The 25,729-nt window shown below is 36.1% G+C and overlaps 2 protein-coding genes across 2 annotated transcripts; both read right to left on the reverse strand.

Moving 5' to 3' along the window:
• Nucleotides 1-7,475: 7,475 nt before the first annotated feature.
• Nucleotides 7,476-17,042, reverse strand: LOC112507706 (condensin complex subunit 2-like). Its single transcript, XM_025112376.1, has 13 exons — nt 16,664-17,042; nt 16,494-16,595; nt 12,237-12,354; nt 11,503-11,570; nt 11,372-11,432; nt 11,095-11,295; nt 10,744-11,021; nt 10,511-10,655; nt 10,149-10,408; nt 10,029-10,059; nt 8,846-8,979; nt 8,332-8,439; nt 7,476-7,837 (listed from the first exon to the last, which is right to left on the reverse strand). The coding sequence occupies exons 1-13, from the start codon at nt 16,922-16,924 to the stop codon at nt 7,643-7,645; spliced, it is 1,962 nt and encodes a 653-aa protein (XP_024968144.1). The 5' UTR covers nt 16,925-17,042; the 3' UTR covers nt 7,476-7,642.
• Nucleotides 17,043-18,501: 1,459 nt separating this feature from the next.
• Nucleotides 18,502-25,729, reverse strand: LOC112506677. The gene is made up of 10 exons (XM_025110907.1): nt 25,223-25,729; nt 24,482-24,598; nt 24,250-24,350; nt 23,991-24,062; nt 23,783-23,864; nt 22,448-22,528; nt 22,150-22,191; nt 21,954-22,013; nt 20,697-20,843; nt 18,502-18,805 (listed from the first exon to the last, which is right to left on the reverse strand). The coding sequence occupies exons 1-10, from the start codon at nt 25,487-25,489 to the stop codon at nt 18,626-18,628; spliced, it is 1,149 nt and encodes a 382-aa protein (XP_024966675.1). The 5' UTR covers nt 25,490-25,729; the 3' UTR covers nt 18,502-18,625.

Genomic DNA, 25,729 nt, shown 5'->3' on the forward strand with positions numbered 1-25,729 from the left:
TATATATAGGCCTAATCAAATAAGAACTAATTAGTTTGTGGTAACTGTGAGAACCAATATTAACCACAAATCAATAGATAAATTAGGAAATTTATAATTTTGACAATTTTGAATTAAAATATTAATGCAAGAATATTTTTGGTATTTTAAAACTTTCCTCTCTCCTCTCTTCTCTCTCCGGCCACCGTCATCCGGTGATACTACAATGGTATCACAATGCATCATATATGTGCTTGGGTATCACATTGATGTCGTTTGTGTGGTCGATCGAAGATGTAACACAGTGGTAWCACTATGCATCTTATATATGATTAGGTATCACAATGTATCTTTTGTTTAACAGAGTCAATATTTTTAAGTATCACAGTGGTATCATAGTGGTATCACTGGAGGACGGTGGCCGGAGGCCGAAGAACGGTGGCCGGAGAGAGAAGAGAGGAGAGAGGAGAGTTTTAAAATACCAAAAATATCCTTGCATTAAGATTTTAATTTAAAATTACCAAATTTATAAATTTCATAATTTATTTATTGATTTGTGGTTAATATTGGTTCTCACAGTTACCACAAACAACTCATTTCTCTCTTGAATAGACCCCTATATATATATATATATATATATATATATAGGATATATTTCAAATGTAATCATGTTTATTTGTATAACCAATATAATCCAATCAATTGAGATATTTATGAAAACGATGAAAGTTTATTTATTATGATTTGAATATTTATGAAAGACGACTAGAGTTCATTAATTATGATCAATATTTTATATTAGAAAACAATCAAAACTTTTATAAAATCATATATTTATCAAATTAAATGGACGATTGAAATTGAATTGTATTGGTTGTACAAATATAAATGATTCTATAATAACTCACCTCTATATATATAAAAGGTTTATTGTGACCGCTTTCTTCATTGTGACCACAACTCTTATCTTTCCCAATTTTCCATCCATCACTTACCCGATAATAACAAGTACAACCCAATCAAAAGGGAAAATGATGGAAATAACTACTTTATATAATTTTTTTACATAAAATAACCAGTTTTTAAAGGTTTTACAAAACTAACTACACGGATCTCCCCCGGGGGCGATCCGGCCTTTTTCTTAGAATTTTTTTTTTAAAATTTCTTTTTTTCCACTTGCGGCGAGCCACGTCATCGGATCACCCCCGAGGGCGATCCAGACTTTTTTTTTTAATACCAATTTCACTATAAATACCAACCTCCTATTTCATAATTTTTCACACCTTCCCTTTCATTTTTCTTCTCATATATTCTACTCTCACAACATTTAACCCATTAAACACAATCAACCATCACAAAACATGAAATCACGTCAAAGTGATGATGTTTATGTGTATCTTCGAAGTGGCGGTTAAAGTCCGTACGCATATATACGTTAAAAATACGTACGTAAAACATACGCATATATACAATAAAATACGAATTTTTAATTTTTGTACCGTTTATATCGCTTTTTTTTTACGTAATGCATCTCTATATATATATATATTACTGCAATTTATATCCTTTTTTTTACGTTATGCATCTATATATATATATATATACGTTACCGCAATTTATATTGTTTTTTTTACGTAATGCATATATATATATATATATATATATATATATATACGTTACCGCAATTTATATCGTTTTTTTTACATTATGCATATATATATATATATATATATATATATATACGTTACCGCAATTTATATTGTTTTTTTACGTAAATGTAAGTAGGTACATATATACGTACATACATACGTACACATATATACGTACATACATACGTGAAGATACGTAAATATGCGTACAAGTTTTAACCCGTACACATATATACGTATAAAATACGTACGTAAAACGTACGTGAAGATACGTAAATATGTGTATGGGTTAATACCCGTACGCATATATATGTTAAAAATACGTACGTAAAACGTACATGAATATACGTAAATATGCGTACGTGTTAAAACCAGTACGCATATATACGTATAAAATACGAAGTTTCAATTTTTGTACCGTTTATATCGCTTTTTTTACGTAATGCATCTCTATATATATAAATGCTACCGCCACTTCGAAGATACATACAAACATTATCACTTTGACGTGATTTCATGTTTTGTGATGGTTTATTGTGTTGTGAGAGTAGAATATATGAGAAGAAAAATGAAAGGGATGGTATGAAAAATTATGAAATAGGAGGTTGGTATTTATAGTGAAATTAGTATTACAAAAAAAAAGAAAAAAAATAAAAAAAAAAAAGCCTGGATCGCCCCCGGGGACGATCCGATGACGTGGCTTGCCCCAAGTGGAAAAAAATAAATTTTAAAAAAAAAATTCTAAGAAAAAGGCCGGATCACCCCCCACTAGTACGGATCGCTCCCGGGGGAGATCCGTGTGGTTAGTTTTGTAAAACCCTTAAAAACTGGTTATTTTGTGTAAGAAGGTTGTATAAAGTGGTTAGTTTTGTTATTTTCCCCAATCAAAACATGTAAAAAATAGTGAAGTGTGATATCTGGGTTATCTTTTTGGAAAGTTTGAAGATTGTTTTAGTTAAGTGTTGAAGATTGTTTTAGTTAAGTGTTGAAAGTTGAGAAGTTGTTTTGAAAAATGGTTTAAATTATCTCATACCACATAGCCTCTTGTTTAATATATATATATATATATATATATATATATATATATATGTGTATGTGTGTGTGCACGCGCTTCTTTTATTTCCTTTGATGATTTTTTTTGGATAAAAAAGAAAATTTGTTGTCTGGATTCGAAGGAAACAAAAGAGTAAGAGGAAGAAGTTGTTACGTGACTTTATCTGATTATTGTTGTTGATTAAAGTCTTTGAACTCTTTGTGATTATATGGTGAGTTTTACTTTAAAAACATCATTTGATTTGCTTTTGGTGAAGAAATCGTATGCTTTCCTGTTTATATACGTGGAGTGTATTGAAATGGATTATATGTTATTTTTAGCATGATATGGTCTTTTGATATGTTATTATTAACTGGTTGAAATAAGGATGACATAATCAGGAGATGTGTATTTTAGGATAAAAGTGACATAATTAGGAGAGACGTATATTTGTATAAGCGTGACATAATCAGGAGAGACGTATACTGAGATAAGGGTGACAAAATCAATTATATATAAAAATGAGATTTTGATTATGTGGAACTATTATCGCATCCTCATGATGAGATGAGATTGATTTATAACCTCAATATGATGCGATGAGATGATGTTATCGCATCAATGAGATGCAAGGAGTTGTGTTATCGCATCCTTGAGTTGCGACAAGTTGTATTTATTGCATTAGTGTGATGCGACAAAGTAAAGTAATCGCATCAATATGATGTGATAAAGTGTATTATCACACACACACACACATATGATGCGATAAAAATGTAATCGCATCAATGAGATGCGACAAGTTGGTATATTTTATGTTTGTTGCGATAACTTTGGTACTTCAATGGGTTTGATGCGATAACATGATGTTGTCTCATCTATATGATGCGACAAAGATGTTCGTTTCAATAAAACATTGTTTATTTATTATAAAATACAACTATGGGCTTTCAAATAATCTTTTGGTGATTTTCACCCTGTAATAGCAATCAAAAGAGATTACTCACCAGATATTATGCTTTAACCCTCATTTTGTTTTAAAAATGTGAGAGGTCGGGCACATATGGAGAGTAAAGGGAAAGGAAAAATGCAAAGGAAATTATGATTGCTCTACATCTGTGAATTTTTGGGAAGCTGTTGTTGTACATGTACCTAAGAACTTGATATGTCTCCAAATCATGTACTTGATGTAAATGAAAAATTTGTAGCTACTTTTGTATGTAGCATTTTGTATATTGAGACCAATGTGTATATTTGTATTTCATGTTATATGAAATATGTGGTTTATATGAAATATACGGATTTAGGGTGTTACATGACACATCAGGTCTAGTAGCCATAGTTTGGATTCATGGTAGTTAAGAGTTTGGTAGTTATACTGTCGATTCATTGGGGTTACATTTTTCTTTTATGATTGAGCTTCTTTGAGACATCTGTTTCATAGTTATAATTTAACAAATCATTATATACCTGATTTGTCTCTGAAGCAGCTCGAGGATTGTAGTTAAAAAAAAAAACTATTTTTGCATAGACATGGCTTCTTGACGTTACCTTCATGTATCTTGAACTCAAAAGACTCGGTCTCATCTCTATGTTAAACGGCCATGATTTTGTATCGGAGTTCTAAAAATACTATCTAATTCCCGACCAGGATTTAGGGCGGCTCAAATACCGACCAATCCAACCCAAAAAAACTTAAAAAATCTCAATCCGATGTAACACGACGCATAGTTGATACAAAACTAGACCAAACTGCATCTATTGGGTTGGGATAATTTGAACCCAACCCGATGAATCCGATGTCTTTTCTATACTACGTATTAAATATGATTGTCAAGTCCTTGATTAATATATGTACATTAGACATTATACCAACCTATAATTACTTATATTCAAAATTATATTACAATTTCGACCTTAATTTTACTTTTTTATTTGCATGAAGTTTCAACCTCTTTTTGAGTTTATTAGCCTTTTTTGTGTTTTCTCATTTTGATTTTATTTGGTTTAAACAAAATGTTTAGCTAGATTATATAACGATGTACCAACGATTCAACCAGATTAACCCGACCAACCCAACCTAGACGGTTTGGATTGGGCTGGGTTATTCAAATGCCTTCAACCCGGCCAACCCAACCCATGTGCAGCCCTACCAGAATTAGAACAAGCAAGTGTTACTAAAACTAACTGGATGACGCCTCTAAAGTCATCTTACCGAAACTTCCACAAAGCTTCAAACGCCACTCAAATCCCTCTAAGACCTGATATACATGTTGATAAGAAAAAGTATCAGGCTTAACGTCTAGTGAGTTAAAGTTATCATATAACATTAAAACAAACATTTTCCTGTAAACCACCACCCATTATAATCAAGTACTTGTTAAAACAAACATTTTCCTTTAAACCACGTTAAAGGAATACCTTTACAAAGCTCATTATTTCCAAATCAAGTACCCAATGACCAACTCATCCAAAACGTGTACAAGACACATACTTCAAAACATCGAAAATATAGATAAAACTCCATATTCAAAACACCGAAAGAATAAGTAACTAAGTACCCGAAAACAACAGTACCTTTAGGTGACGGGGAGACCCAACTCCATCGTACATGATAGGAACACAAAAATAATCCACTTATCAACATTCTCGGGTTTCACCTCGGGCCATGGATCCCCGTATATGAATCCATTGAGTACCATCGCAAGATTCCTAAAACGGACTTAGTGTCTAATCGACCTCTAAATGAGTTTCACCACAAAATTCATCGGTCCTTATATACGACTCCAACGAGCACCACTGCAAGACCTAGCCCGTTATAGGGTACCACCACAAGCTCTCTACCAAGGACTTGGGAATAAGAAGATTTAAGTGTGGACATCAAATCTTCATGCTTAACAACAAGACGGACTCCTATGTTCCATGAATCCAATGCATTACACTCTAAAGTTACACGAGTCCAAATGAATGACAAACGCCCTCAAAACATGTAATTATCCAGCAAATATGCAATAAATGCATTTTATGTCCAAAGCTCTGATTAAGCTATTTAAATCGGACAAATGTCCCTAAAACTCATTTGATTTAAAATCAAGCCAAAAGGCCCCATAAAATACTTGACTATTTAAATAAAGTTAGTGTAAGCCTTGTTGGTCCTTGGATATAATGACGTATGATTTGTGTTAAAATAAAGAATTATAGATTTGTTGTGAAAATTAAGAAGGTAAGAACTATGATCCTAAACAATCTGGCTGGTGAAAAATTTGTTAACACCGAAAGAGTGAAACAATAAGGTACTCTTTTAGATCTGAAGGACTAAGATAGTATTTCAGATATTGACGTTGATTTTGCCTAAAAAACTATCACATAAAATTTCTATCAAAATGGATACTTCATTTCAGCCTTTGTGGTTGATGTAGATACTTGTTATCGTATCTCATCCTTGTGTATGCCGAGGTTATTGTAAAGAAAGTATGACTCTAACAAACCTAGTGTTCTAGAACTTTCTTTGGCTGACATGTTGAGCGTGTTCCTATACCAGGATGAGTGGTGGAGGAGCTAGTAAACCAAACTTGTAGGAGAAGTTTGCACTCCAAAATCTGGCTTGCTAGTACTTGTATTTGTCATACTACTATTCGACTTTATCATGTATTGATCTTCTTTCGACCAAATGACAAACCAATCCGCTTCGGTGACGATCTTAACCTTACTTCAACTAGTTTTTGATTTTTCTTGGAAGGCTTTTTTCCTCAATAAAGATAGTTACAAATTCCCTTATGGTTTGTACTTTAAAAATTCCCATAAAGTCCATGGAAGATTTTTATCAAAGGCTCATGTGCCACTATCCAAAAACTCATAAGTTGGGTAAAATCCCAAAACGACATTTTACCCTAAAATGAAGTCGATTAACCCTTCAACTGATTTAACAAATCCATTGAAATCATTAATAATCCAAGGCGTCATTCTCAAGAGTCAAAATAACATTTGGCCCCAAATCGTTCAAATATCAAAGAAAACTCATTTGAAGCAATAGATTTTATTCGGTGTCTCAAAACACCCAGTAAACACAACATAAACGTTATTTAAAGATTTCATGACTCGAATATGTACAAATGCATAAATATTCATGAAGCTCATCAAAAGTGAAATAACCCAGAGAGGTGTGTCCAAAGCTTAAAATTAAGATATTCTAACATGTATATAGTTTTGCAAAGTAACTAGAACTCACATTGCTAGATATATGTTAAATCTAGGTTTTATCCCAAATCTTAAGCTTCATTGGTGAAGACTTGAGATCTCCTCGCAAGCTTTCCAAATCTTGGCTTCGAAACTTCCACAAGGTTTCTTCTACCATAAATTTTCCGAAAGTTGTAGCAAAATGGGAAGAAATGGAGAAAGGGATGAAGAACACTTAAACCCTAGCTTTTAGTTGGAGAAGAGAGATCTTACCTTCAACTCGGTAGCTCCTAAATCACCAAACAATGCTTCCAAAGGTTCCTAAACTCATACCACAAGCTTCAAAAATAACCAATCTGGAAAGAAAAGGGTTGAAAGTAGATACTAACTTTTGACGGTGAACATTTTTTTAGGATAAACTGACATTTATTTTAGAACAAAAGTACTCTGTTTTTGGTTATTGTAGTCACAATATACGCATCCAAACATCCACTTCGACCCATTAATTTGTGCACACAATTTCTAACAAAACATCAAATGTCCATAACAGTTAAATTAAGCACGCTATAAGAAAAAGAACCAACAAAGGAGTCATCTTCCAACATAAGAAAAAGAACCAACAATAACATAGTTGTTGATATTAACCGATAAACGTTACAAAGGTACTGATATCTACAAGATGAAGATCATCTATCGGTGGCTTTTTAAATCTGTCATCAAATGTCAAGGGTCAGCTCTCGATAAGCGGTGAAAACTATCAATCCCAAATGCTCAAATCTATTCAAATGGTTTTAAACAAAATCCCTATTCAAAATGGAAGGTGTATGGAGAGGTCATCCAAGTTGGTACAGCCATGGATGCTCAATCCATGCTCATTAGCCAAATGCAACACACAAATGAAACACAAATGTGGGGAGATGATGTCGATAGACGCAGCTCTCGTTTTCTTGTTATCAGCTGGAAAAGATGCCAATATGTGTTTAAAAGACAATGTCTTTGTCTCCTGCACCATTCCACAACAAAACTATGTCATTATTCCATGATTATCATATTATTTCATAAACTAGATCAATGCATAGAGTAAAGGGTGTGTTTGGTATGCAAACCAAGCTGAACCAGCGAATAAACTAGAACAATGCATAGAGTAAAGGGTGTGTTTGGTATGCAAACAAAGCTGAACCAGCGAGACTGAAGTAGGCAGGTGAAAGAATTGTACAAGGTTTTTTATGGTTTTGATTTGACATGGACAGTTTAGTAATTTATCAATCTTGTCTCATCTTCCTGATTCTAATTTGACCGAAAAATGTTTTTTTGTTCCACTCAGTCATGTCTTGTTCCAGTTTAATTTGTACCAAACGTGGGACAACAAGTTTTTGTTTTGTTATGCCCGGTCCTGTATAACATACCGAACACACCCCAAGTGTTTAATATCCCCTTGACTATATCTTTGTGAGTTGACTAATATCCCTTTGGCAGGAATAGAAGAAGAGAGCTTACTTGAGTTGATCCATGTGTTTCTTGCATAGATGACCAAAGAGTCTCTTTGAGAGCCTGAACATCAACTTGTTTAGATGTTTTGTCATACTCAACTTCAATCTTATTTACCTGTTTTACATAAAATGAAAAAGGCAAAAAAATTAGTTATTTTTGGCATATGAAATAATAACCTCGATCAATTCATAATGTTGATGACATTACGAGTTCTTTCTCGAAAGCAAAATGATTAGCTGATCAAGAGTCACTCAACTAGGTTGAAGAGGTAAGTGGACAAGACAGGTGAGAGTGACGCGGGTAGGTTTAAGTTGACATGGGTAGTTTAGTAATTTATCAATCTTGTCATGTCTCCTTGATGATTGTTCCACCTATTTTGATCAGATAGGTGGAACAAATGTATTTTTGTCCGACTCAGGTCCTGTCATGTCCTAGTTTAATGTCATGCCAAACACAATACAAGTTTTTGTATTGTCATGTCCAAACTCCAACGTACCAAACACACCCATAAAGAACAAACCTGACGGGGCTGAGAGACAAGTGTGATGGAGTCCTCAACATCATCATAAGCATTTCCATCGTCAAATTGGCCACAATCATCATCCCAACACGGATACGTCCCATTATTCTCTTCTCCTTCTTGACCAGATTCATCTGACAATAAAAAGCATCAACAATCTTATTTAGAATAGGAATGCTATATCAATAATTTAATCAATGTCTTATTTCTACCATTTAATATATTCCCACAAGGGTGTAAGTGCATTTGCCACCAAAATACCTCAAAATAATTGTATGCATTTAAGAGGAAACAACGAGCTAGCATGTAGAAAATTTATGGAAAGTAGGTGTATAACAAAAAATCATGACAGCAAAATGTTGTTTAGAAACAGAAGAAAGCATACAGCTTTTCTGTTTTTGGACAAAACCAAAAGCAGCAAGGGGCAGGGGAGGGGGGTTGTGACATTATCTAGCGAAGGATAAGGCATATGAGGAGATATACACGAGGTTGGGATATACAAGCTAGCAAAAGCAAAGGAGTGGAGGGATCGAGACATAGAAAGTGTAAGGTATATTAAGGACAAGGATGCATGGGTTCTAGTAACAGATGAGGAGATAAAAAGGAGATTGGGTAGGTATTCTCTTCCGTTTTTTAACGAGGAAAGGGAGAGGGAGATGGGGTGGAAGGAGTAACAAGGCAGCAGCTGCCACACTATCAGCAAGGAGATGAGAGTGTCACTATAGAAAATGGGCAAGGCTATGGCTGTAGGACAGAAGCAGATCCAAAAGATGTGGCTGTGCTTGGGTGAAGCAGGTGTGGTTCTCTTAATGTTGTTCTCAAGACAGCGAGGATACCGAATGAGTGGAGGCTTATTGCAGTGATGCTGCTATATAAGAACGAAGGCAACGCTCAGAGTTGCTGAAACTATCACGGTAATCAGGACTAGGATGTGGCATGAGACATGGATGACAAGGAACCAATTCAGTTTCATGGAAGGGAAGTCCACCACTGAGGCAATCCATCTCTTAACGTATGGGTGCAACAGAATCCTAATAAAACTAGCACAACAAGTATGCCAAGCATGCAGCCTTACTACATAAAAATTTATATAAAGAAACGAAGTCAAAAATAAAAAATAATCAAAATGTTACCACCTCCGGCAACTTAACACAGCAAAATTCAATTGAAAATATCAACTGACCTGAATACCTCCTTCCTCTCTTCCCAAGGCACTACACAGAATAAACACACCATAGAAGAATTATGGTCTAATACATTAGACACAATTAGATTATCAGCCTTCAAAAGATTGTAATCTTACCATAACATTAGGAAGAAGAAATAGCTTGACAAGATTTTCTGGTTGATAATGGCAATCTTCTGGAAGTGTTGTGTTACAAGGTTCTCTATTTGCTGGCAACAATAGTGACTTGGGGTATTTAGGAAGAGCAAAGATATTATCCACATCACTGACCAAATCCAACGCTTTCGTAAATTCTATATCAAATTCAGCTTGTTTCTTATTCCTTTGTTTTTTCGGTATTAATGGTGATCCATTTTCCTTGGCAGGATCTTCTGGACCTGAAAAACAGATTGCACATACAAGACAAGAAAAAACCAAAATCATGAAAAATGGGTGTAAAGTATTAGATGAGTAGTTTCAGTTCCACCCATGAAAGCTACCTTTAGTCTTTCGATACTTCCAATGATCAGGGCCTGCCCATGCATTTTGTTTTCCAGTTAAACCAATACTTAGAAACAGGAAGCTGTCAACTGTCGCAAATCTGTCATCTACATCACCATCATGAGAAACATACAGTTCGTTTTCCTGCAAACAAGCTACAAATCAGTTGGCTCCTTTCTTTTCTCCCAAACTAAATTAAAAATAACACTGCAAGACTTCCGTGATCAAGCACCTGATGATGAACCGGTTCCTCATCTCCCTCATATGTGTCCTCACCATTGAGGCTTGTCTGGTTGTCGTTAATGAAGTCCCAGGTTCCTGAACAGTCATGTCCACCACCATCGAAGTCATCGCCATAAGCTTCATGATCAGGTTCAACGGACTTTTGGGAAGAAGAAAAGGTATCTGCTGGTCTTCTATTATCTTCATCAAACAGATTAACTATATCCTTGAGACTTGGTGAGATTTCAAGTTTCTTTGAGATGTTTGATACCATTTGTTCTATATGATCTACAAAAAAAGTGAACAGTTCAGAAAAGTGTAACTTTCAAGCAGGAACCTCATATATCTGTAAGAAACGAACCTCTGGCATAGGCAATATCAATTGTATCTACTTTATCATGCCCACTTGAGCATGACATGCACTTCCCAGGTACTTCAAGTGAATCAAAAATCATTACGCATCCACCGTATACTCCAAGGTTATTTAGCAAGAGACCTTTTGATCCACCTTCATCGAACTGGGCAGTTGTCTGATGATAGAGAGGATCCACAGCAAATGCAACTAGAGAATGAAGAAAATTACTTAAAAAGACTATTGGGTGATATTAAAATAAAATACACACAGGTTGCATTCCTACCATCAAACTTCTTCACATTAAGAGCCTCAAAGGATGATTCCAGTGTTGATAAAGGAGATAACTGCACATATCATAATTAATTAGTTCAACTCCAGCAAACAAGCAACAGCATAAATGAGATAATGAAAAACCTTTAGCTCCTTCTGCTTCTTTGAATCGCCTTCTCCTTGCATGTCCATGTTGCCATCCTCTACACTGTCTGTTTTAACAGATGTTTCCAAGTCGGTTATTACGTCATGACCAAACTATAAATAATTAAACATATCATTATATTAAGTTCAAATGAGTGACTCCTGGTACTAGAGTTGATAAACATATGAACGACTGGGAAGGATAAAAGAAGTATTAAGTTTTGATCTCATATCAAGAAAAAGTTTGGCAAAAAGTAGTGTTTTACACATTATATTTAAGATAAGTCAAGTGAATATATATTATATATAATATGCATTGTGAATAGAGAAACAGCAATGATATCTACAGAGGAAGTCAAAGACAATGTATTAGTTAAGTCCAATCATTAATAGTTTCCTTTAAAGGGAAACCACAGGTGCTTCGAGAAGTTTCCCAGAGTGGATTCTTTGATGAGAAGTCGTATTGATGATGCAAACCTGTTCACTTGTTTCTATCATACATTCATACGTCAAATTAGTAACCAACCAAACCATGAGGTTATAAACTAAACTTCAAACTAGTTAACATTCAATAATTCAACAACAAAAAAAAAGCATTTCCTTTTGTTTAGGCTGAAAATGCACTGCATGGCTACAAACCATACAAAAAGAACTTGCATCAAGAACAGACAACAATCATGACACCGTAATAAAAGAACCTCCTTGAACAAATAAGCTAAGATAACAAAGCTGACCTTGCTCAGGTTCCTGTGCAACTCGACTAATTCCTCCAAGAACCTTATATGCCTCAGAATGGACAGAATCCACCCTCATCGAGTATATTCTAACTCCCGCTTCAAGAGTGCAGCTTGCCTGAAGTCAGAAAAGCTTCAAGATTATATTATCAAATACCCAGCACAGGGCAAAAAGTTGTTTCCATGTGATGTTCATTCTCATGCACTCAAAAAACCTACAAAAATTGCTGATGACAATTACACATGCATTGATGGCATGCCCTTTCTGATATTTGTGCAGAAAAATCATCAAAGATGTACCATTTTGAGGAAGTGAGTGGAAAATAGCTCATACTTGACAGAGAAAAACATCAGAACTGTAAGCAGCAAAGAGTATGAACTTCATATAAACTAATAGAGAAATAACTGTTTAAATCAAAGAATGAAATTCCGTTGTGGCTCTGCTGCAGTCTCAAAAAGGGAACATACATCTTACATATCATCTAAGAAAATATCCATAAAAGTAACAACCTAATTAACTTACAGGGCAATTGCTTTGGGTAACATACAGTGACTTAAATCAACTTTTTTTATTTATTACAGTGGTATAAACTGTGTCCAGGGACTGTGCAAGAAAAATAAACACACAGCAACAAGGAAGACTTCAGAAGCAAAGGTGTTTATTAAACAGGTTTTGATGCTTCTGACTAGACGATAGAAGTCCATAAACAAATACAAGCTGTTCCCAGATTTTGACTGGCTCAACTGCAAAAAATGAAAATTATATGGATATGTAACAATATGACACAACATTGGATTCGGCGTCGCACATTTAAGAGAAAACTTGAAAATCCATTGAGGTCACAGTGTCGGTGATCCTTGTACTTCCCATGTAATTTAACGAATTGTGAATATGGCAAATGCAATTTGCGTGTGACCAATGCAGCAACGTCATGTTTCCAGGGGGCAGCCATAACATAAGGCTATTACTTTCACAACCCCCGTCTAACCGCTGCTGCTGGCACGGAGTTAGCCAGGGCTTCTAAGAGTAATGTAGACAGCGATTGTTCAAGAAATGTAGCGGTTTTAGAAAGCCGTTGCACGTTAGCGCATCCGTTTTCTTGCTCGTTACCACTTGACTTTGTTGCAGGGCAGGTGGCCTTGTCCTTTCCTTTACAGCTAGTAGCTAGTAGTCCGTCCTTATTTGGCTAGTGCGAAAACAAGCATCTGATGTTACAAGAGAGAGGCTTAGCCGCCACATGGTCATTGCATAAATATCCTCTGTAATAATTTATTTACAATTTGGTCAATCAAAGAAAAAGTAATTAATCTCTCCCACCTCATGTTCTCTAAATTCCAATGTTCTACTCTATACTTCACCATTAATGACCATAGTCCAGTGATTGGATGTGAGTTGTATTCTAAATTACTCCAACTAACAACAATTGGTATCAAAGTGCATGGAAGAACCTGGTAAGAAGCTTGGCCTTATGAGGCAATTGGGGGTGCAAATACAAGCCTCGGATGCTGCTACAGTGAAGATCGAGTCAGAAGTCGTGACAAACAACGCTAAGACATAATTGCAACCGCACAATCTCAAACAGAAGTTGGACTTCAGGACCAATGAGCGCTTACAAGCAGTGCAGGAAGAAGAGCCCCATCAGAGGACCCTTGTCTACTCCAACTTAGGGATCTTGCATGAATAATTCTAGTGGAGTGTTAGCTTGATTGGGAGATAAGCAAATTCTACCAACCACAAACCGTTGCTAAGAGCTTGTGCTCAGAACCGAATGAAGCAGTATGAGAAATCTTATGAGGAATCCAAGTGAAGAAGATGTTCTTCAAGTAGGGAAATGGATTTGTTTGTGTTTATAGTCGTATCTCCAACATTACATGCATGGCAAATGCAATCAAAGTTATCACCTTATTATTTGAGTCTTAGAAATCTGAAGGACAGATAGTGGCTTATACTCGGAAACTACCCCCAACAGGCAAGGTTCATCCTATCTTTCATGTTGCTTTGCCTTTTAAGTTAGGAGACAATAAACAACTGGAACAGATAAGCAATTTTTTATTGAAATTGTTGTAATGTTAAACATTTGTTTGATTTCTTGCAGTCGCAATTTGCCGGGATTAGTCTAGGCATAGCCTGGGACACCCTTCCGAAAATAGAGGCTTGAGGCTTGACCTCACCTCCACGCCATGCCTCACATCATTTAGAACCTTGGTCATGAACTAACGTACAGGGACTGGAGTTTTTTATGTCAAAAGCTCCCAACTTTTGATCTTTAAGGGTACAGCTCTGATAAGGAGGGGAAATGATGCATCACAGGGGCAAAGATAGGTACTACCGGATAATTCTAACGCTTAGAAGGTGAACTGTTAAGACCCAATAGAAAGCTACACTTAGAACACACACTAGATTGTTTGAATTTAGTGCCATGTCATTTGGACTCACTTATCCCCCTGATTCCAAGCACTCATGAATAAGGTTTTCCGATCTTACTTAAGGAGATTTATATACTTCATTAGAATAAGAATGAATATATTGAAGGTTAACCAATTGCATGTCACAAAGAAAAAATGCTAGTTTGCAACCGAGAAGATTGAATACAACAGTCATGAAACATCAAAGAAGATAATAGCTATTGATCCAGATAAAATTCAACATGCTTGATTGGCCAATTCTTTCCCTTTCAAAAATCTTACAGGCTTTTTAGGACTCATAGGGTACTACAGAAGGTTCATAAGAAAATACAGGATAATCAACTAGCCATCAATAGAGCCATGAAAATAGATGTCTCAGTATATAATGACAAGGCTAAGGACACTTTTAGAAGCCTTTAACCAGCCACGATGTAGGCCCCTGTTTTAGTTTGGCCAAACTTCACCAGGGCATTTACTCTGGAAACTTATTCAACTCGTTATAACAAAGGTGCAATGTTATCAATAAATAGAAGACCTATAGCTCTCATCAGTAAAGTCCTTTCCCATAAACACCTAGATATTAAACTTGTGAGAAAGAGCCAATGGCACTAGCATATGTAATGGAGAAATTAAGACATTAGTTGTATGGCAACAAAGTCAAAATTGAAATTGTCCTCAAAAGGTTAAAGTACTTGTAAAATCAATGAATTAACAATTCCAACCAGCAGAAGTGGAGTACAACATTCAAGGGGTACGGCTATGTGATACTCTATAGAAATCAAAGAGAATATTGTGGTTGACACTCTATCCATAAAAAGAAGTGTAATGCTCATTGTGGTTGTCCCTACTTGGATAGAGAAACTCTCTTAATTGGGAGCAAAGTGAATCACTAAAGGAGGTAATTACTACGTTGTTAGACGCCATGCCACAAACACCAGGTTGCTCCTATGCACAAGGTAGATTTGAAATACAAAAGAAGATTGGTCGTTGCACCAGATGAGCAACTGAGTTGAGGCTGTTAGAGGCGTTCCACCCATTACCATTAGGGGAACATGCTGGAAGCAGGGGTACCAGTGCAAAGGATAAAGGTGGTTTTCTGTTGAAAAGAAATGAGATAGATGGTGCAAACTTGTCAAATACACAAGCATTAGAATCACAACCCAAGAAGCATGTCACAACCTTGCATGCACCTTAGATTCAATGGACGGAAGTTGCAATGAATTCTCTTCAAGAGTTACCAAAATCTGGAGGGTTCTATCATAGTATGGTGGTGATGCAAAGCTTATCCAAGCACTGATACTTCATTCCCCTTAAAATGCCCCTACACGGCCAAGAAAGTAGCAGAATTGTTTGTATCTCACATTCACAAGTTGCATGGAATCCCCAACAGCATAGTTCCATGAAGACATCAGCTTATCACCCTCAGACACATGGGTAATTAAGAAGGCTCAACCAGAATATGAAAAGTTATCAGATGCATTTTTTCCCACAGGCCCCATGCATGGCATCCTTGACTCTGAATGACTGAATAGTGGAATGACAAAAACAACTAACATGTAGGCCGCCAATACACACTTGGCCTATCACCGGTGTGGTGACATTAGAGATGCATACTCAAATGCTTCTTGTGAAGAAAGAGTTAAGATGTTCAAGGTACTCAAGCAAGATTCATTAGTTCCCAGATTTTTGACCTTTTTCAATGAACCAAAAGATCGAAAATGTTGCACACAAGCCCAAGCTACTTAAGAATTGTTAAGATTAAAAAGAAACTACAAATAATTCATGACATTACTCTATAAATAAAAATTAATTCAATAAACGGTAACATGGAGCATAGATTTTGTTATGTACCTTCTGAAAATTGGTCTCGACGTCATTCTCTTCTTCGACCTTAATAATATCGCAAAGGTGATCTATGAGATTCAACTCCCAAGTGTTCTTCTGATTAATTTTCTGCACCCCACAAAAATGAAGTCATCTCATGCCTTTACAAGGTACATTTTCAGAAGAGTATTACATACATTTTCACTGGCCAGTTTGATGCAATTCTGGAACAATTCCATAATCTGCTCCTGTCCGAGACAAGGCTCTGCAGGACTAACATCGCTTGCTTGATGAAGAGCAACCGGCTTCCGACGGATGGCTGCAGCACGGGCCGCACGTGCTTGAGCACGCTCGAGTTGATCATCGTTGGAGCCCAAAAATAAAGGTCGTTCCGGAGACAGGACCGGCGCTCTCTGTTTCTGACCGGCTGTAGGAGTAGGGCTTAGGGTTTCAGCCATTCTTTGACTAAGTTCGTTGAACCTTCAAGATTACACCGAATTGAACCTTTAGAGGCTTCAAGATTGTTGATATCTTGCAGTAACCTACAGAAAATTCAGGTTACGGGGACCAAGAGGGTGGAACAATTAGGGTTTCTTGTTGGGGTAAAGAAACGCAGAAAGGCGGTTCCTTTCCCTCCTTTCGGTTTGAATTTGGAGAAGATACGTTGGTCCAGTTTATTCTTTTTAACGGTCTAATTTATTTTTATTTTTATTTATTTTTTCAGCTATCGAGCCCAAAAAAAATATATTTTACATTTAAAAAATTATATATTTTTATTTATTTTTCCGGTCAAATTTCATAGGATAGTCATTAAACCAACTATATTGTAGAAATCAAAATTGGGTCGCAAGGAATGTCTTTTAGAGGACGTGGGAAAAATGAGGATGCTTAGGTGTACATGTGGTCATACATAATCTCGAATGAGGTTTTTTAGACTGAATTCCCATAATGGTAAATTGAGAGAAGGGAAATTGTGTTGGTTTAGACATGTCCGTAAGAGAGCGGTGATTGCACCAACGAGGAGAGTATAAAGAGTGACAATAGAGGAGGGTGAGGAGGCAATTGAGGTTAGACATGTCAGTTTTAGACATTTCTGAGAACATGACCTCTGATAAAAGTACTTGTAAGCAAATGGTTAAGATAACAAACTAGGTTTGAAGACCTGTGACTAGCGCAGTAAGGTAGAAGGAAGTTGGACAAGATTTGGGGTGTTTGGACACTTTGGTATCTTATGATCAATTCCATATTGTAGTAACCGATAATATCAAAGAAAGTGTTATGTATTAGTTAATTAAATCAGGACTAGTTATAAACATATAATCAATTTTATAATGTTTTCACAAATTCATTTTGATGATTTCTTGATTTTCTTTAAGCCAAAATTAATCAGATTTGATAACTCATAAGAAATTAAAATAAAAACTTATTTTTAAAAACAATCCATAAATTACCCAACTCACCTTGACTTGCATTACTTTTTTTTTAATGGTTTACTAGGCTATGCCGGGACTAATTCCGATAAATTATGACTGTAAAAATCAACCAAATAAACTTAGTGGTCATAATTGTTGTATCAAACTCTGATTAGATGAAATATTCCACTACATCCCTAGAGCCTCAACCACTACGCCATAATTATTGTGATTGACTTACATAATTTTATTGCAACTAATTATCTTATTTTGACTCTTGAACGTTGAACAAACCCTGTAGAAAGCAAATGAGAGGCATAGTTGGTTTTGGAGACATTCGCCACCACCAATCAAATGGCTCGACGACGGAGATCATGTTCGATATTGTTAAGGTTATGTCGGTAGTTTGGATGTCAAATGAAGACATGGTCATTTGATCAAGCAAATGAACCTTTGGTGAGACGTGAAACATGAACCTTTGACCTCCATGCTCCAGGTTAGATATTGTTGAACCAATGACCCTTTGATGATCATGCTGGGAATTTCGACATCATATGAAGGGCAGCATGGTCATTTGAATTTTATCAAACAAATGAAACTTTCAACAGAATGTTGATATTATAAGTCATTGCTCCCACATAAAGACGGATGTTTGGTGTATATATATCTGCAATCGCCTGCCTATGTACATCACGTAGCTCAAAGTATACATATGCTAAGACTGTAGAAGAAAACGAAGAAGTGAATCTATGTCAGGTCTTGGAACAAAGTGTTTGGATCATACTGACCAACCACCCCGTTGGTCAAAAGCCGCATAGCTGCACCACGTGAGAACTTCCTTGCAAATAAGTAACAAGAACCACTACTAGATTTAGTACCACACCATTCGGTCCGGTTCTCAGACTCGAAATAAATATGGTCGATATCCTGCACAATTTCTCATATTTAGTACAAACTCACCACAATGTGGGAACCAAATATTATCAAAGAATAGATACAAAATTTTAGTTTTAGGATGGCATTGCAAGATATGTGGAACCCCATATTAATCTTCGAAAGAGCCCTTGAGAAGAGGACGGCTCCGACATTTATGGAGAAAAAATAGTCAAAGTTTAGCTGATTTGGTAACACCACCCTCCAATGGAAACTAGACGGGTACAGATTGTCGCAAAGTGTGGAGATGGGGCTAGAGCTAGAATAGTAAAGATTGCATGTCGAGTCCATACAGTGGTAGATCTTGGCTCTTGTATCATCAGAGAATATGTGAAACCTCATCAGATTACTCTCTTTTCCCTTGAGGAGAGAAGGGAAGTTCCAACATATATATAGAACAGAAATGGTTCAAATCTAGCCGATGCAACACTCTATCGAACATCATACATCGATGCCCTTGCCATTGATTATATTGCACATACAGACACGAAACACACCTCTACGATCCAAATAGATGAACCATAACTTTAATCAATAAACAAAGGGTCATTGATCCGGTGGCATCAAGTACCCCAACCTTCTTAGAGGTCAAGGGTTCAAGTCTCACCAGAGGTTAGTAGAGTGTGTGAGTGTAATTTGCCGTTCATAAATATTATATACTTGAAAAGAGAACTTTTATCGGTACTTCTATTCAGAAAGAAAATGTCCATTTCTGAATTCTGATTATGGATATTCAAACCTAGTATTCTTCAATTATAGAATTAACATAATACATGTTTTGTGGGGGTTTTTTTTTTTTTTTTTTTTTTTGTTTCAGCTGCATATTTCTTTGATTCCGGTGCTATCTGCTACTAGAGAGTTATTCAGAATTTACTCGAATGCTAGCAGAACGTGGTTATTTTCTGTTACCATTGAGATTAGTTGCATCATGATATTATTATCTGTTAGAAAGTTATAGCCTAGGCCTATCTATAGGGGTCTAAACTCACAAATCAGACAACATTTTAATCGCTAATCAGTTGCTGCACATTCCCTTCGTCTTTTTTGCTCTTAATCTTCATACAAGAAGACATTACACTAGTGCACACCGTGTCTGTTCAATCACTGGTGTTTGGAAACCAAATCATGCAATTGTGCAAGCCTTCATCAAATCCTACTGTTGTTCGCAGTTGTAAACTAGCGTGTAATAAAGCCTAAGATTTGTTGATCAACCCTGGAGCATGTAACACTGAGCAAATTGGCACTTCCGAAAGTAAGGTCTACATTTCTCTTTTAGTTTGTCCCAAAATAAGTGTGCCCTTTCAAAAGTAAGTGTCTACTTTCCAATTCTACACTTAATTATGGACTGGAGAAATTCATTACTCCCTCTACTGTTAAGAATACAATTGTCATTTAGTTAACTAAAAAGTATAACAATCACACATTTCTAAATTTGTGTACCTTTTTCGTCGTGAACATTTATTTTGGGACGGGCAGAGTAATGTACTACTAGTATCTTTGGTTTGCTGTCATGTGGTTCGTAGGATGTGCCACACTAAAAAAGCACAACTATAACGTTGACAATGAAAAGCCAGAAAAACCAACTGCTTGGAATTGGTTGAAAGTAAAACCCTAGACGGATTAGATTAAAAGTGAAATTTTCGTTGCAACTTGCAAGTTAACACATTACTGGTTAGTGGTAAGTAAGCTAAACAAGAAATTTGCAAGTAAATCCATCAATAGGAACTAACCAAAGCAGCTTATTGGTTGTGTAAATATTATGCACTCACTAGCTGTGAATTCATACCGATAGGAAAGTGTGCGTTTTTCATGATAAGATAAAGAACAGAGAGTTTGAAGCGAATCATGTTTCTAAGCAAATTGATGACTTGTATCAATCGATTACCTTGATATCTTGTATATGTTTCTGGCTGGCACTTGCATAACCAAATGTTACAGGATGCCAGGCTTGTGTATTCATCGTTTCTGTAGACTGGTTCCATAATGAATAGGTTAATGTTCTTCGCTCTAATTCATCTTCAACACCTCGCATCTTATCATAAAAGGGTAAGAAAACAATTGTTAGTTTTTCTTTAATTAGCATCACTAAAACGCTATGAATATTGTTCTAGATATTCAGGAACCCATAAAAATACTTCACTAGAAGGGGTTGACACTTCATGGTGGTTCTGAGTGTTTGCTGGAGGTAATCATGTGGCCAGGGCCAAGGATTTTGCTAGTGGCCTGAATTTGTACAAACAGTGAATGGTCGACAGCCATCACTGTGCATGCATATATTACACTCTATTCTAGAATAACAGATAAACTTGGACGTTAAATGTTAAAAAGGCCACCTATTAACTTCAAAATTGATACGATTTATGAAAATTTCCAGATAATGATTAACAGTTATATTAAACCTTTTTAACAAGGATATTAATAAACTAACATCAGTGGTGACAAAGCTATATAATTTTGATGCATCAAGTACAAGGTTTCAGCTTCCTGATATAGGAATAAGGTAGTACAAGTTTAGTTATACAAAGGATCCAATATATCCACAATGACAAAAATAACTCAAAGTAGTAGTGGAGCACAAAATCCCGACCAACCTTGCCCCAAAGCCACCCGATACCTAATGGCCCTAATCTAGTTGTAAAATCTTCAAACCACAAGTATTGATCAGACTCATCTGAACCCAACCCGATGAGCCCTATATTCCTCTTATATGTTATATGCATTTGCAATTTGTTATCTGTTCAACTGTTCCCACTTCCCAGGTATTAAAGATGTGATTTCAGCCATTGATGAAAAGGTTTAATTGTTAGATAGTCATGATGGAGATGGATGTGAATGTGCTCTTGAAGTAATGGGTCAAATAGGGTTATGTAAGTATGTTGATGAATGTCATATGTTATCAGTGAAATTGGAGATGAGCTGTAACTTTTACGCTCAGATGTGCTCCAATAACAAATCTCGTCTGTCACAACCCGCCAACCCAGCCCGCACGGGTTGGGATGGGTTGTGCAAAAACTTGACAGGTTGAGATTTTTCAAACCGCACTGGTTGGGTTCGGTTGTACAAACGTCTTGAAACCGGCCAACCCAACCCATGTGAAATAATTGGATGTACAATATTGCCAAAAAAACACAATTCTGCTTACTGAAAGTAAGGTGGGAACATAATGTTCATCTGGGATGCAATTGTGTTGCTGCTGTTCTATCTGCAATTAATAATAAGAAAGTAAAATAAGAAATGGTGGATTTAATTTAGCCAACTTAGTAGAGAATTACGATAACCAGTAACAATAAAATTCAGTATATGTGCATGAAACGAAATTGTAACTGTTGTTTACTTACAAGAGACTCGTTTCCCTTGCTCAAGTCTAGAAGCGGTCGCCGCTGATTTTTTTAAAGAGGAAAAAAAAATTATAAATAGACATGGTAATTGAAAATAAAAATCAGAAACACAGCACATGTTCTCAGAAAGCTAAAATTACACACATAGCTACCCCTTTTGGTAAATTGATGACTATTGCGTTGCTGTTGGCTGGCAATGAGGTTTAATTCAGACGTACTTTATTGATTCTATGAGAAGCAAATTTAAACCGTCAACATACAGAGTAGAATAGAACCTCAAAAGTATGTTCATCTCTACCTTGCAGTGTTTCTCAAAGATCGGGAAAACAACATGATCATATGCAACCATCTCCGCATGCCTTCTGACCAATGTGATCCACTGAAATCATACAATCGTTTAAACTCAAGTACAGCTAGAAAACTCAATGCATGAGTTTATAGTAAAAATAAATTCTTAAATTGCATTTTTATCATATTACAATGCTAGATGAGTATAACCATCTTTATAGGACACATTGATCAGCATTTAGAGAGATGGAATGATTGGAATCCCCCAGAATGGAGAGGCATAACATTATTTTCTTTAAGACAAGCACCCCAAGGATAGTGAGGAATGATTCATCAAGATTGTTGACCATTACAGAAATCAAACCAATCGATAAATTCTAAATTGTGGTATTTATCCACAACCGTTACTAGATATCAACAAACCACGCTTTTTTTTAATTGGTTATGGCAAACAAGTGTCATTATGATTCAAGATTATTAATCATGATGGCAAATCAGGATAGAAAACAAGCTTTTTTGAAATCGTTGTGGAATGGGCATGACATGATCTTATGGAAGTGATAAATGGAGTTGGGTAGAACTCACTCCCAAAAGCTAGCTCAAAGGAGGGTGTTCAAACCACATATATACATATATGTATGTTGACAACCAGACGAATATTACTTCGACACACTTCCTAGCTGTGCAGGCCAGGGCCCATACAAACAAATAAATGCACTTCCTACATTGCCTACAAAAGCCTGCTTTTATCACATCCCTAATCTGATGAAATAGGATGAATTGAGTCGATGCTCATATAACTGCATTTTGATACTCTCAAGAAGTAACCCATGCCATACTCCTAGCAAAAGCTCGAATGACCTTCAACAAAAGGGTACTCCAGGGAACAGATCTAGTGGAGACAGAGTGGGACCTGGGGAGTGAGTTCTACCTAACCCCATTTACCATATATGTATCTTGACAACCTAACGACATGGGACAAATGCTACTTCAACAAGAAGCACTATGCCACCAAAGGGCCTTTGGCCTAGCGGTATCGTAGCCCTTGGCTTTCTAGGAGGTCAGGGGTTCAAACCTCACCATAGGTGAGGAGGGTGTGTGAGTTTATTTGTTGCATTTGCCGTATATAAATATTATATACTTCAAAAAAAAAAAAAGCACTATGCCCACCATAAAGAACATTTTGTTGGTCATATAATTTGTCTATTAACAAACAAAGTTATACATGTGAGACAAGTTCAACACTAGCATAGAAACTTTTAATATCCTGATTTATCATTTCAATCAATGGTTTCAATAAATAAATAAAACTAATCCGGGAAAAAATACTACAAACGAAAATGACCTGGGATCCTTTCCGCCATTTGTCTTCAGGTATGTCAGGGGACATCTCTGGATTATAGCGATTTTCCTTGACATCAATGAAGCTGAATAAAAATCAAAGAATACTCAAGTTCACTTGGTCGATGAGTCAATTACAGATTTACATCGACAAATGTACAACCAATCATTCATCAAATAAATTGAGATTTCGGCTTGACACGGAAAAGTACCTGTCCACGAAGCTTCTTGGAGACGACATGAGATATGTGTATATGTAACTGAAATCATATAGTGGTACACAGCTGAAAAGAAAAGCAACTTATGATACAAGCGTTTTTCATCAAATATGATTCAGACAGATGTTCAGGGAGGAAGATAAACATGAAAGAAGATGATAGATAATAGAGATTATAGTAAAGAGATTTTCTACATATTATGCTGACCATGACAATGTAGGACACAGATTTAAAAGCTATCAGTGAAAGAAACCTGTCAGAGAGGAGAACAAATATCTGATTGCTTGGATCATTAAGGGCAGCCTTGAACAGCAGCTTCTCTGCTTCAATCATAGTTGGCTTACCCCAACCAACCTATAGAATAAGGTCAAATTACAGTTTATACCTCGATACATATATTTGATAATCTTAACTATATTACTATAACTGTCCAACATGAGAGTTTAACTACAAACAAACATAGCACAGTCTAGATGATCAGTTACCTCCACACTGTTTTCCAACTGTCGGTTGTAGAAGAACACTGATCTGGTAACTGACTCATTAAACACAAAACCAGGCTTCGAGTGTATGTAAATTGTGAAATTCTCGGGATCTGCATTCTGTAAGCTCATCAACTTTAAATGTTCAATCAAGCTTTTCAAATCATCTTCCTAATTAGCGGCACAAAATTATAAGCATTACTATTATATGCGTATATGAAGTTCATATGGTTTGCTTTTTGTAAGAGCTCCCATATATGACAGAATGTGCATGCCAAAATTAGGGCAAAATTATATAGAAAGCGATTCTAGAGCAATAAGCCCATGAAAATTAATTCCATTATTCAGGAACTAACTGCAGCGTGACCCATCAAATCTACCAGACACATTTAAGAATATCTTCAAGCATTGTCAGCAAGAAGCTTATGAGTTCATGTCATCTGCATTTCGTTACCTTGTAAGCTCTAAATCCCAAAATTGGGGAAAAATCATAGGCACTCAAATTCCACAACTATACGTGCCTCACGTCATAAAAGTCAATAGTCAGTAGTCTTAAATATACAGTAAACCTAACAATCAATCTGCAATAGAAAACATAGGATGGAATTAATTATGGTTAGTTCTGAATGGTAGATAGATTCATTATATATAGCAGTAGAAGTTCGCAATCAGCATTCTGTAAGCGAAATTAAATTCAAACATCAACTACAAGTAGTAAAATTACAAAAAAGGAAACAAACGAACCTTAAAGAAGTTGTGCCAAAGAAAATCAAGAGGAAGATTGTCTCGAACGAGAAAAAGGAAAGCAATCTTCAAACGATAATCTTCGAGATGGAAGTCATCAAAATAAAATCCGGTCGGTACGGACGACGATTGAAGCTTTAATTGAGAGAAGAGTCCGAGAAAGGCGACGAAACAAAAGAGTATCAACAATGAGATCACAAACTTAGAAACAAACGGCGGCATTTGGCGTCTGGAAGCAACAGCTACAAATCTCTTCTTCGCCGTCATAATCTCTTGGCGAAATCCAGCTTCTCCTACTGCAGAAACAATGGGAATCGAATCTAACCGGTAGGAACGTTGAAGTTGAAGACACTGATCGTTTGTGCAAGTGAAATGTAGGTAGAGAGTAAGTTGACGAAAGATGTCTGGTTTCGAAGATTGAAGATGAAAATGGAGTGGGGAGGAAACGGCAACGGCGACTGTGCGGCGGCGTTACGGTGGCGTGAGTTATCGATTTTTCAGACAGAA

This window comes from Cynara cardunculus (genome assembly GCF_001531365.2).
Source record: "Cynara cardunculus var. scolymus isolate 2C chromosome LG 2, CcrdV1, whole genome shotgun sequence".
NCBI lineage: Eukaryota > Viridiplantae > Streptophyta > Magnoliopsida > Asterales > Asteraceae > Cynara > Cynara cardunculus.

Bases quoted from the DNA above. Each gene is read 5' to 3' on its own strand.
- LOC112506677 (XM_025110907.1), bottom strand. From the start codon at position 25,489: ATGACGGCGAAGAAGAGATTTGTAGCTGTTGCTTCCAGACGCCAAATG. The intron at 24,599-25,222 runs GTTCGTTTGTTT...ATGAGCTTACAG, and splicing joins TTTGGCACAACTTCTTTAAG to AATGCAGATCCCGAGAATTT. The intron at 23,865-23,990 runs GTACTTTTCCGT...ATTTTTATTCAG, and splicing joins CCAAGAAGCTTCGTGGACAG to CTTCATTGATGTCAAGGAAA.
- LOC112507706 (XM_025112376.1), bottom strand. From the start codon at position 16,924: ATGGCTGAAACCCTAAGCCCTACTCCTACAGCCGGTCAGAAACAGAGA. The intron at 12,355-16,493 runs GTACATAACAAA...TTCTGACTTCAG, and splicing joins TCGAGACCAATTTTCAGAAG to GCAAGCTGCACTCTTGAAGC. The intron at 11,571-12,236 runs GTCAGCTTTGTT...CTGTTAAAACAG, and splicing joins TGCACAGGAACCTGAGCAAG to ACAGTGTAGAGGATGGCAAC.